The sequence below is a fragment of the Oncorhynchus gorbuscha genome, linkage group LG23 (genome assembly GCF_021184085.1).
Source record: "Oncorhynchus gorbuscha isolate QuinsamMale2020 ecotype Even-year linkage group LG23, OgorEven_v1.0, whole genome shotgun sequence".
Lineage (NCBI taxonomy): Eukaryota > Metazoa > Chordata > Actinopteri > Salmoniformes > Salmonidae > Oncorhynchus > Oncorhynchus gorbuscha.
The window spans coordinates 2,702,196-2,714,870 of record NC_060195.1 but is presented as its reverse complement, the minus strand read 5'-3'; the positions used below and the strand labels follow the sequence as shown (position 1 = coordinate 2,714,870).

Sequence of the window (12,675 nt, the reverse complement as noted above, 5' to 3'; positions counted from 1 at the left end):
TACTTTGTCTGACATGGAACCCTGTTCCCTAGATAGTGCACTACTTTGTCTGACATTGAACCCTATCCCCTAGATAGCGGACTACTTTGTCTGACATGGAACCCTGTTCCCTAGATAGTGCACTACTTTGTCTGACATTGAACCCTATCCCCTAGATAGAACCCTATCCCCTAGATAGCGGACTACTTTTTTAATGCGGTGGCTAATGACATTTGTGATTTGTTTGATCTTAAAGTGTGGAGATATCCAACACTTGTTATATGATGAATCTGTAAAGTCTCAAAGTAACATTTCGCTTGTTTGCAATGTATGCTGGGTAAATGTGGTTCCAAACATTGGAATGCTGGACACAAGCAGGGATGATGAGTGAAATCTAGATGAGATAGTCGATGTATGGTGGGCACAGAAGATGACATGTTTGACTGCTTCAATCAGAGGTCTTCACTTTATCCATGTGAACGCACAGAGCCTGCTGCCAACATTAGAGGAATTAATGCTCCTGGCTTCTAACACCCGGGCTTCAGTAGTTGCTGTGACTGAGAATTGATGGGTCAACTGAGGACAATGCGGTTGAGCCACCAGGTTTTAGTATTTATAGAATTATCTGAAACTGAAACGGTGGCAGTGTGTTTTTACTAGGAAGAATGTGCATTTTAACCCTCGTTCAGATCTGAAAATGGATGGTCTTGAGATTGTATGTGTAGAAACACTTCTTCCTGAATGTCGTCCTGTACTTGTTGCTCTGTGCTATCGGCCTCCTAAGCAGAATAATTTCCATGGTTGGATTGAATTGCTGTGATCACAATGTATTGACTGATAGAGAATGTATTCTGCTTGGTGGTTTTAATACAGATGTGCAGTTCCCACCACAGAGACGTACACTAGTAAATGCCCTGACTTTAATCAGTTATTTGGACTAAAACAACTGATTGTTGAGCCACCCGGATGTGTATTAACAGTAAATTAACTTTGGATTTGATTATTGTATCAGACCAAGAGAATATCTGTCAGTCAGGAGTCTTAAATATTGGTTTTAGTGATTATATGGTATCCTGCTGTACCCGTAAGACATCCAACATGCTACTTGAGCCAGGTAATAACTACTTGAAGGTACGGTTCATGACACAATACTCAATGGAACGTTTTGTAGAAGGACTTGGTAATTTGGATTGGTCTCATGTACTGTGATGTCACGTACCTCAACTAACCTGTACCCCCACACACTGACTTGGTACTAGTGCCCCCTGTATATACACTCATTATTGTTATGTTACTGTGTCACTTTTTATGATTTTTTACTTTAATCTATTGGGTAAATATTTTCTTAACTCTTCTTGAACTGCACTGTTAATAAGTATTTCACGGTTGTTGTATTCGGCGCATGTGACAAATTAAAGTTTGATGTTGATCAAGCTTGGTATCTTTTTAAAGATCTGTTTCTGTCTGCACTCGACTCTCTGACTCCAATGAAACCAATTAGAATCAAACAGCGGTCAGGGAAATGGATCACTTGGAAGATCTTAGACCTCATAAGGAAAAGGGAATAACCACCTGGCCAGATTCAGAAGGACAAATCTATTTCAAGATTATGATGGTTACAGTAACTGTAGAAACCAGGCAAGATACAAAATGGATAAGGCCAAATATTAACATTACATAGACACTGTGAATGACTCCTTACATCAGCCTCGTAAAATGTGGAACATTTTCAAAGACATTGGCTCAAAAGCTCCCCAAACGGTAAAATCCTGTAGTATTGGCCTGGATATTGATGATGTTTCATGTTATGACCAGGCAAAGGTTGCTAATTACTAGTGGTACATTTCCCAAGCATCTCAAAACAGCCCGGATGGTTCCACTCCACAAGAAGAGAAGTAAAACAAATGTAGGAAACTACAGGCCTGTGTCAATCCTCAGAACCTCATCCAAAGTTGTTGAGAGATGAGTTTTTAATCAACTTGAAGGATACCTTCTGGAGAACCATCTTCTTTATGAACTCCAGTCTGACTTTAGAACAGCTCATTCCACTGATACCTTATCCACCTTTCTGACCACATTAAGCAGGAAAGTGAGAAGTGAAACTATACAGCTATGGTCATGCTAGAGTTGTGGAAAGATTTTGACACTATGGACCAATGATATTCTCCTGATGCAACTGAAATGCATGGGTCTAAATGATGTAGCAGTGAATTGGTTTAGGTCTTATCTGACCAACAGAAAACAAGTATGTAATGTTGGTGATGTCAGAGGCCAAAGAAATATCCTGTGGAGTACCACAGGGATCCATTTTAGGGCCTCTCTCATTTTTAATATATGTTAATGATATGCCAGATACAGTTAAGTCCTGCTTTGCTGCCATGCTGGTATCAGGGAAGGACACAGTTTACATAGAGGAGACCCTGAGCAAGGGATTGCATTTTGTTAGAGGTGGGTTGACTGACAACAAATTGTCACTGCATTTGGGATAAACTGAACCAATTTTGTTTGGAACAAAATGTAGATTGCTTAGGGCTGACAAGATAAAGGTAAACTGTTTAGGCAAGGATAATGAATCTTAAACAAGTGTACATTATCATAGTTTCCCTCTAGATCAATCCCTTTCTGGAGACATTACATTACATTTAAGTCATTTAGCAGACGCTCTTATCCAGAGCGACTTACAAATTGGTGCATTCACCTTATGACATCCAGTGGGACAGTCACTTAACAATAGTGCATCTAAAACTTAGGGGGGTGAGAGGGATTACTTATCCTATCCTAGGTATTCCTTAAAGAGGTGGGGTTTCAGGTGTCTCCGGAAGGTGGTGATTGACTCCGCTGTCCTGGCGTCGTGAGGGAGTTTGTTCCACCATTGGGGGCCAGGGCAGAACAGTTTTGACTGGGCTGAGCGGGAGCTGACTTCCTCAGTGGTAGGGAGGCGAGCAGGCCAGAGGTGGATGAACGCAGTGCCCTTGTTTGGGTGTAGGGCCTGATCAGAGCCTGGAGGTCTGAGGTGCCGTTCCCCTCACAGCTCCGAGGCAAGCACCATGGTCTTGTAGCGGATGCGAGCTTCAACTGGAAGCCAGTTACGTGAGAGAACTTGGGAAGGTTGAACACCAGACGGGCTGCGGTGTTCTGGATGAGTTGAAGGGGTTTAATGGCACAGGCAGGAGCCCAGCCAACAGCGAGTTGCAGTAATCCAGACGGGAGATGACAAGTGCCTGGATTAGGACCTGCGCCGCTTCCTGTGTGAGGCAGGGTCGTACTCTGCGGATGTTGTAGAGCATGAACCTACAGGAACGGGCCACCGCCTTGATGTTGGTTGAGAACGAAGGGTGTTGTCCAGGATCACGCCAAGGTTCTTGGCGCTCTGGGAGGAGGACACAATGGAGTTGTCAACCGTGATGGCGAGATCATGGAACGGGCAGTCCTTCCCCGGGAGGAAGAGCAGCTCCGTCTTGCAGAGGTTCAGCTTGAGGTGGTGATCCGTCATCCACACTGATATGTCTGCCAGACATGCAGAGATGCGATTCGCCACCTGGTCATCAGAAGGGGGAAAGGAGAAGATTAATTGTGTGTCGTCTGCATAGCAATGATAAGAGAGACCATGTGAGGTTATGACAGAGCCAAGTGACTTGGTGTATAGCGAGAATAGGAGAGGGCCAAGAACAGAGCCCTGGGGGACACCAGTGGTGAGAGCGCGTGGTGAGGAGACAGATTCTCGCCACGCCACCTGGTAGGAGCGACCTGTCAGGTAGGACGCAATCCAAGCGTGGGCCGCGCCGGAGATGCCCAACTCGGAGAGGGTGGAGAGGAGGATCTGATGGTTCACAGTATCGAAGGCAGCCGATAGATCTAGAAGGATGAGAGCAGAGGAGAGAGTAAGTCGCTCTGGATAAGAGCGTCTGCTAAATGACTTAAATGTAATGTAAATGAGAGAGTTAGCTTTAGCAGTGCGGAGCGCCTCCGTGATACAGAGGAGAGCAGTCTCAGTTGAATGACTAGTCTTGAAACCTGACTGATTTGGATCAAGAAGGTCATTCAGAGAGAGATAGCGGGAGAGCTGGCCAAGGACGGCACGTTCATGAGTTTTGGAGAGAAAAGAAAGAAGGGATACTGGTCTGTAATTGTTGACATCGGAGGGATCGAGTGTAGGTTTTTTCAGAAGGGGTGCAACTCTCGCTCTCTTGAAGACGGAAGGGACGAGCCAGCGGTCAGGGATGAGTTGATGAGCGAGGTGAGGTAAGGGAGAAGGTCTCCGGAAATGGTCTGGAGAAGAGAGGGGGGATAGGGTCAAGCGGGCAGGTTGTTGGGCGGCCGGCCGTCACAAGACGCGAGATTTCATCTGGAGAGAGAGGGAGAAAGAGGTCAGAGCACAGGGTAGGGCAGTGTGAGCAGAACCAGCGGTGTCGTTTGACTTAGCAAACGAGGATCGGATGTCCGACCTTCTTTTCAAAATGGTTGACGAAGTCATCTGCAGAGAGGGAGGAGGGGGGAGGGGCGGAGGATTCAGGAGGGAGGAAAAGGTGGCAAAGAGCTTCCTAGGGTTAGAGGCAGATGCTTGGAATTTAGCGTGTAGAAAGTGGCTTTAGCAGCAGAGACAGAGGAGGAAAATGTAGAGAGGAGGGAGTGAAAGGATGCCAGGTCCGCAGGGAGGCGAACTCCATTTCCGCTCGGCTGCCCAGCCCTGTTCTGTGAGCTCGCAATGAGTCATCGAGCCACGGAGCGGGAGGGGAGGACCGAGCCGGCCTGGAAAGGGGATAGGGGACATAGAGAGTCAAGGGATGCAGAGAGGGAGGAGAGGAGGGTTGAGGAGGCAGAATCAGGAGATAGGTGGGAGAAGGTTTGAGCGGAGGGAAGAGATGATAGGATGGAAGAGAGTAGCGGGGGAGAGAGAGCGAAGGTTGGGACGGCGCGATACCATCCAGTAGGGGCAGTGTGGGAGGTGTTGGATGAGACGAGAGGGAAAAGGATACAAGGCAGTGGTCGGAGACTTGGAGGGGAGTTGCAATGAGGTTAGTGGAGGAACAGCATCTAGTAAAGATGAGGTCAGCGTATTGCCTGCCTTGTGAGTAGGGGGAAGGTGAGAGGGTGAGGTCAAAAGAGGAGAGGAGTGGAAAGAAGGAGGCAGAGAGGAAAGAGTCAAAGGTAGACGTGGGGAGGTTAAAGTCGCCCAGAACTGTGAGAGGTGATCCTCAGGAAAGGAGCTTATCAAGGCATCAAGCTCATTGATGAACTCTCCGAGGGAACCTGGAGGGCGATAAATGATAAGGATGTTAAGCTTGAAAGGGCTAGTAACTGTGACAGCATGGAATTCAAAGGAGGCGATAGACAGATGGGTAAGGGGAGAAAGAGAGAATGACCACTTGGGAGAGATGAGGATCCCGGTCCTGACCAGACGCTCTCGGGGTGTGCGCGAACACGTGGGCGGACGAAGTGAGAGCAGTAGGAGTAGCAGTGTTGTCTGTGGTGATCCATGTTTCCGTCAGTGCCAAGAAGTCGAGCGACTGGAGGGAGGCATAGGCTGAGATGAACTCTGCCTTGTTGAGCAGATTGGCAGTTCCAGAGGCTACCGGAGACCTGGAACTCCACGTGGGTTGCGCGCTGGGACCACCAGAGTAGGGTGGCCGCGGCCACGCGGTGAGGAGCGTTTGTATGGTCTGTGCAGAGAGGAGAGAACAGGGATAAACAGACACATAGTTGACAGGCTACAGAAGAGGCTACGCTAATGCAAAGGAGATTGAATGACAAGTGGACTACACGTCTCGAATGTTCAGAAAGTTAAGCTACGTAGCAAGAATCTTATTGACTAAAATGATTAAAATGATACAGTACTGCTGAAGTAGGCCAGCTGGCAGTGGGTTTTGTTTGACACTACACTAATCAATCGTTCCGTTGAGTGTAATAGTGTCTGCAGTGTTGCTATTCGGGGGGCTAGCTGGACAAGATAAAGGTAAAGCTGGCTAGGAACCTAGAAAATCGCTCTAGATACACAATTATCTTTGATACAAAGACGGCAAGTAGCTACGATCAAACAAATCAAACCGTTGTACTGTAATGAAATGAAGTGAAAATGTGATACTACCTGTGAATCGGGAAGTTGAGTTCATACAGAAGACCCTTTCTAGCAGAGTCACCTACGAGACCTGATTGCTTCTCAAAAGATTTCTAAAATGGCGAACAAATTTACATTTTGATATCGTAACACTAGATATTTCAACAACAAAGTTAAGAAACTGCTTGTCTCAACCTTGATTCACTGTCAACTTGATTATGCCTGCTCTGCATGGTATGCTGGGCTATAAAACAGCTGAAAAAGAGAATGCAGGCCATACAAAATAATATTATCAGGTAAATGCTGAATGTCCCCCACCCCTAGGACCCATATAATGTTATCAGGTATATGCTGAATGCCCCCCCAGGACCCACATAATGTTATCAGGTATACGCTGAATGCCCCCCCCCCCGAGGACCCACAAAATGGTATCAGGTATATGCTGAATGTCCGTCCGACCCCAGGACCCACATAATGTTATCAGGTATACGCTGAATGTCCCCCCCCCAGGACCCACATAATGTTATCAGGTATATGCTGAATGCCCCCCACCCCTAGTACCCATATAATGTTATCAGGTATACGCTGAATGTCCCCCCCAGGACCCACATAACATTATCAGGTATATGCTGAATGTCCGTCCGTCCCCCAGGACCCACATAATGGTTTCAGGTATATGCTGATTGTCCGTCCCCCCACATAGGGGTGCAAGACCCACATAGGGGTACAGGAGGTGGGCTAACCCTAACCCTTTGTAGTCCTTTGGACCAACTTAATTATATGTATGATATCATAAATTATCGTACCCCAGGTTATATGAAAAATTACATTGACATGGTCCATAACCAACACAATACCAGATCTAGTGTTATGTCTTGTAAAATCCCAAGAGTAAACACTACAGCGAGGAGCAGGTTTTTCTATACAGGCATTTGTCTATGTAATAGCTTCCTCTTCCTCAAGCAAAGATAAAGTAGAAATAGCTTTAAAAAGCAGGCAAAGGTTTTCATTTGGACAATGTTGTCTCAGTAAGAGAAACCACTCCACTGCCCCTTGTGCCCCTACTGCTGGTCAGGTGTATTCATATGAATGACAGGTATGATGGGCAATTATAGATTATTTTTTAAGGTCGAAATGTGAAATGAATATGGTTGATTTTTAAGGTTAGGGACAATTACAGCGAATAGTGACACTTTTAAACATGTCAATATAAATGAATGTATTTATGTTTATTTCTAATTTAGTCTGGCTTTTTAATCATTATATGTGTTATTGTTTTTACCATCGACGACCACTTTGGAAACAACCGTGTAAATTAATACATTCAAGTGATATCCTCTGGGTCCACATTGTATATTTTGTCATATGTCTGTTACTCAAAATTAATAATATTAAAATCAATATCCTAGATGGTGCTCTGTATTCCCTAGATAGTACACCTTATTCCCCAGATCAGATATACTCTTCAGAAAAAGTGTTCCAAAATGGTCCTTTTTGTTTCCAGGGAGAACCCTCTGTGGAAACTTTCACATATTGGGTGTCTTAATCCTAGAATATTAACATATTGGGTGTCTTAATCCTAGTATATTAACATATTGGGTGTCTTAATCCTAGTATATTAACATATTGGGTGTCTTAATCCTAGAATATTAACATATTGGGTATGTTTATTTTAGGTGGGCGTGTTGATCTTCGCCAGCATCGTGGGGAACGTTGGAGCCATGATCTCCAATATGAACGCTACGCGGGCAGAGTTCCAGAGCCGCATTGACCAGGTGAAACACTACATGCAGTTCAGACACGTCAGCCGTGACCTGGAGCACCGTGTCATTCGCTGGTTCGACTACCTCTGGACCAATCAGAAGGCGGTAGACGAACAGGAAGTTCTGAAGAGCCTGCCCAATAAACTGAGGGCTGAGATCGCTATCAATGTGCACCTGGAAACTTTAAAGAAGGTAGAACACACACATGCACAGACACACACGCACACACACCCACAAACACATACTCGCACACACTTGTTGTCCCATCTCCTCGCCTCCCTCTCTTTCTCTCTCCCCGTCTCCCGAGGTGTGCAACTTCCATGACTGTGAGGAAGTAGAGTTGGTATTGAAGCTGTTTCTGCTTCTCTCTTTCTCTCTCTCTCTCTCTCTCTCTCTCTCTCTCTCTCTCTCTCTCTCTCTCTCTCTCTCTCTCTCTGCCTCTCTCACGGCCTCTCCCTCGGACTGCCTGCCTGCCTCTCTCCTCCTCTCTCTTCTCCTCCTCTCTCTCTCTCTGTTCCCCCCTCTCCCCCACTCCTCTAGGTGCGTATCTTCCAGGACTGTGAAGCAGGCCTACTAGTAGAGTTGGTATTGAAGCTGCGTCCCCAGGTCTTCTCTCCAGGAGATTATATCTGTCGTAAAGGAGATATTGGGAAGGAGATGTACATTATTAAAGATGGCCGCTTGGCGGTGGTGGGAGATGATGGAGCTACTCAGCTGGCCATGCTCACTTCAGGAAGCTGCTTCGGGGAGATCAGGTAGGTGGGGGTGGGGGAGTGGGGGTGGGAGTGTGTTGCACGACTGTGAGTGTTTCTGTCTAATTGTTGTTACATAAATACCATAATGTTTGTGTGTTTTCCTCTGTCAGCATCCTGAACATCCGGGGCAGTAAGATGGGAAACAGGAGAACAGCTAACATCCGTAGCCTTGGTTACTCTGACCTGTTCTGTCTGTCTAAAAGAGATCTGACCGAGGCACTCAGCGACTTCCCTCATGCTAGAACCCAGTTGGAGCAGAGGGGGCGGGATATCCTCAGGAAGGAGGGGCTACTGGATGAAGTGGGAGGAGATAGCCTGGGAGTGGAGGAAATGGAGGAGAAGGTGTGTGTTTGTTTGTTTGTAAGGAAGCACAACATGCATAGCAAGATGATTGAGGTGGACACAATAAAGAACTATTTGTTTCCTGAATGGCCCCATAGGACTCTAACCTCAAGGAATGCCCCCATAGGACTCTAGCCTCAAGGAATGCCCCCATAGGACTCTAGCCTCAAGGAATGCCCCCATAGAACTCTAGCCTCAAGGAGTGTCCCCATAGGACTCTAACCTCAAGGAATGCCCCCATAGGACTCTAGCCTCAAGGAATGCCCCCATAGAACTCTAGCCTCAAGGAGTGCCCCCATAGAACTCTAGCCTCAAGGAGTGGCCCCATAGAACTCTAGCCTCAAGGAATGCCCCCATAGGACTCTAACCTCAAGGAGTGCACTGCTAAGAGTATACGGAATACTAATTTTCCTCATGGGCCTCACATGGAAGAGTGTGTGAACAGAGTGTTTGAACTGGGTACAGAATTATAATTCTAATCAACATCATCTTAACTACTGTCCTCTTATAGGTGGAGAAGTTGGAGGCGTGTGTGGATCGTCTCCAGACGCGGTTGGCACGTTTACAAATGGAGTATGCCACCGCGCAGCAACGTCTGAAGCAGCGAATCACGGCTCTGGAACACAGCGTCGGCACCACGGTTACCGTCGGAAGCGGTTTCCTGTCCGACGCCGATGGCAATGAGAGTGGCGGTGACGACGGAGCACGCAGTGAGATCAACATCAGACTGTGATAACAACGCTGTATCGCCATAGAGACAGCTGGAAGAGCGTTTATCTTATTTGCTCTGTTTTATTTAGTTAGATTGAATATTTTGTGGCAGATTTGATATCTGTTGTTGTTGTTGTTTTCGTCTGTCAGCAGGATGTCGCTGTGTTTAATGATGGTGTAACGCTGAGTCTACCTATAAGCTACTGTATGTTCAACAATGTAAAAACAAAACTGTCTCTTGAAAAACATGTTGAACAAATTATTTCACCTTAAATTCCTGTTAATGACAACCCAAATAATAACTTCCAATATATTTTTTTAACTTGATGGTTATTTTTTTAAATACCAGGCGGTTGAGAAGTCAACAGGAAATAACAGAGCTCTCTACCAGGCGGTTGAGAAGTCAACAGGAAATAACAGAGCTCTCTACCAGGCGGTTGGGAAGTCAACAGGAAATAACAGAGCTCTCTACCAGGCAGTTGAGAAGTCAACAAGAAATAACAGAGCTGTGATACAGCCTGGATTTGAACTGGGGAATGTAGTGATGCCTTTTGCACTGAGATGCAGTGCCTTAGACCACTGCTCCACACACATATCAGTACATACACACAAGTAGGTGTTAGAGGAATTCTAAATTCCTATATGTTTTGTAGCCAAAACCAAATTCACACTATCTATTTCATAATAAGTTGTAAATTTATCATTTGCATGAAATAGATAGAGACCAGAGTCTTAAAAACAAGTTCAGCATTTATTCTTGATGAGTACTGACCCAAAATACAAAGACCATTTCATTTGAAAGAGAAGATCAAAATGACGTCATCAGTTCTCACACTTTCTCCGATCCACACAATAGCGCAGTGTCTTCAGGTCTGGAGATTGTCTTCTACTCCCCTCATAAAACAAACATTCCAATCTGTCTAAAAGATATACTCTTCTCCACTAATGCAACATCAAAGAACATTTTTATCTGTCTAAAGAGATATACTCTCCTTCTCCCTTAAGTGACTTCATCTGCGGTTGCTGATGGGTATATGGTTGAATCATCAGTATACATAGACACACATGCTTTGTTTAATGCCAGTGTCAGGTCATTGGTAAAAAATAGAAAAGAGTAGAGGGCCTAGAGAGCTGTCCTGCGGTACACCCCACTTTACATGTTTGACATTAGAGAAGCTTCCATTAAAGAAAACCCTCTGTTCTATTAGATAGCTCTCAATCCACGATATGGCAGAGGTTGAAAACCCATAACACACGCTTTCTCATTATTGACCATAGGTTATAGTATATTGTCGACAATTCAATAATACTTTTCACCAAAATAAGTATATAAAAAAATAAAAGTACCTTATTCTTAGTCTACCTTTTATTGACATATCAACCACTTGTTTGAGCAAAGATTATTTTTTTATCTATCTTTTTTTCTTTTTAGTCTTTTAAATTTGTACTTTTTATTTCAATATTCATACTCTTCAAGGTCTCTACTAACAGGAATGGTTTTGCTAGCACAGACTGGAATATGTTCTGGGATTCTTCAAATGGCATTGAGCAGTACATCACATCAAGCACTGGCTTCATCAATAAGTGTGTCGACGACTTTGCACACACAGTGACTGTACGTACATACCCCAACCAGAAGCCATGGATTACAGGCAAGATTCGCACTGAGCTAAAGGGTAGAGCTGCCGCATTCCGACAAACCATCAAACAGACAAAGCGTCAATATAAAACTAAGATCGAATCGTACAACACCGGCTCCTATTCTCGTCGGATGTGGCAGGGCTTGCAAACTATAACAGACTACAAAGGGAAGCACAAACGAGAGCTGCCCAGTGACACGAGCCTACCAGACGAGATAAATAACTTCTATGTTCGCTTCGAGGCAAGTAACACTGAAACATGCATGAGAGCATCAGCTGTTCCGGACGACTGTGTGATCCTGCTTACCGCAGCCAATGTGAGTAAGACCTTTAAACGGGTCAACATTCACAGAGCCGCAGGGACAGATGGACTACCAGGACGTGTACTCCGAGCATGAGCTGACCAACTGGCAAGTGTCTTCACTGACATTTTCAACCTCTCCCTGACTGAGTTTGTAATACCAACATCCTTCAAGTAGACCACCATAGTATTCTTGGGCACAGGGACGAAGGTAACCTGCCTAAATGACTACCGACCCATAGCCATGAAATGCTTTGAAAGGCTGGTCATGACTCACATCAACACCATTATCCCAGAAATCCTAGACACTCCCCAACAGATCCACAGATGATGCATTCTCTATTGCACTCCACACTGCCCTTTCACAACTGAGAATGCTATTAATTGACTACAGCTCAGCGTTCAACACCATAGTGTCCTCAAAGCTCATCACTAAGCTAAGCTTCTTATGGCTAGGGGTTCCGCTCGACAACATTCCGCTGAAAAGGCAGCGTGCGAAATTCAAAAATATTTTTTGGAAATATGCAACTTTCACACATTAACAAGTCCAATACACCAAATGAAAGATAAACTTCTTGTCAATCTCCCCATCTACTAATCTGGTACGGGTATACCAATAAATTGGAGTGATCCAATATAGTGAAACATAATGAAGGTTATTTATGTAACCACGGTAATGAGATATATGAATCACTCAAATCCTCTATGGTGCTAGAGGCGCCTCAATGATGTGGAGAACGTGTGTCGCTGCCATTGGGTCTATACATAGGGGCGGACCTAACCGTGACACAGGTGTACATGGGAGTAAATCGGTAAGTCCTCACGGCGGATGTATCCCCCCTCCGGGGAGTAACACATATATAATGGAGTGGTCCATATAGCTCACATAACCTTGGTTACATACGTAACCTTTGTTTTACATCACTAAATAATGATGACCAATACAGATTAAACTGGTTTTACTTTACTAAACAATGATGACCAATACAGATTAAACTGGTTTTACTTTACTAAACAATGATGACCAATACAGATTAAACTGGTTTTCCTTTACTAAACAATGATGACCAATACAGATTAAACTGGTTTTACTTTACTAAACAATGATGACCAATACAGATTAAACTGG

At 44.9% G+C, this 12,675-nt stretch overlaps 1 protein-coding gene across 3 annotated transcripts in view; it reads left to right on the top strand.

The window, feature by feature from the left end:
• LOC124011285 (cyclic nucleotide-gated cation channel-like) overlaps window positions 1-10,646 on the top strand; it is a 38,753-nt gene extending 28,107 nt beyond the window's left edge. For 2 of the 3 annotated variants that reach the window (XM_046324506.1, XM_046324505.1), the window contains 4 exons: window positions 7,711-7,989; window positions 8,338-8,552; window positions 8,663-8,894; window positions 9,406-10,644. In XM_046324506.1, coding sequence (XP_046180462.1) covers window positions 7,711-7,989; window positions 8,338-8,552; window positions 8,663-8,894; window positions 9,406-9,627 — 948 coding nt within the window. In that variant the 3' untranslated portion in view covers window positions 9,628-10,644. Of the gene's footprint in view, window positions 1-7,710; window positions 7,990-8,337; window positions 8,553-8,662; window positions 8,895-9,405 lie in introns of all 3 variants that reach the window. The other variant, XM_046324507.1, reaches the window with a different exon arrangement.
• Window positions 10,647-12,675: the final 2,029 nt, after the last annotated feature.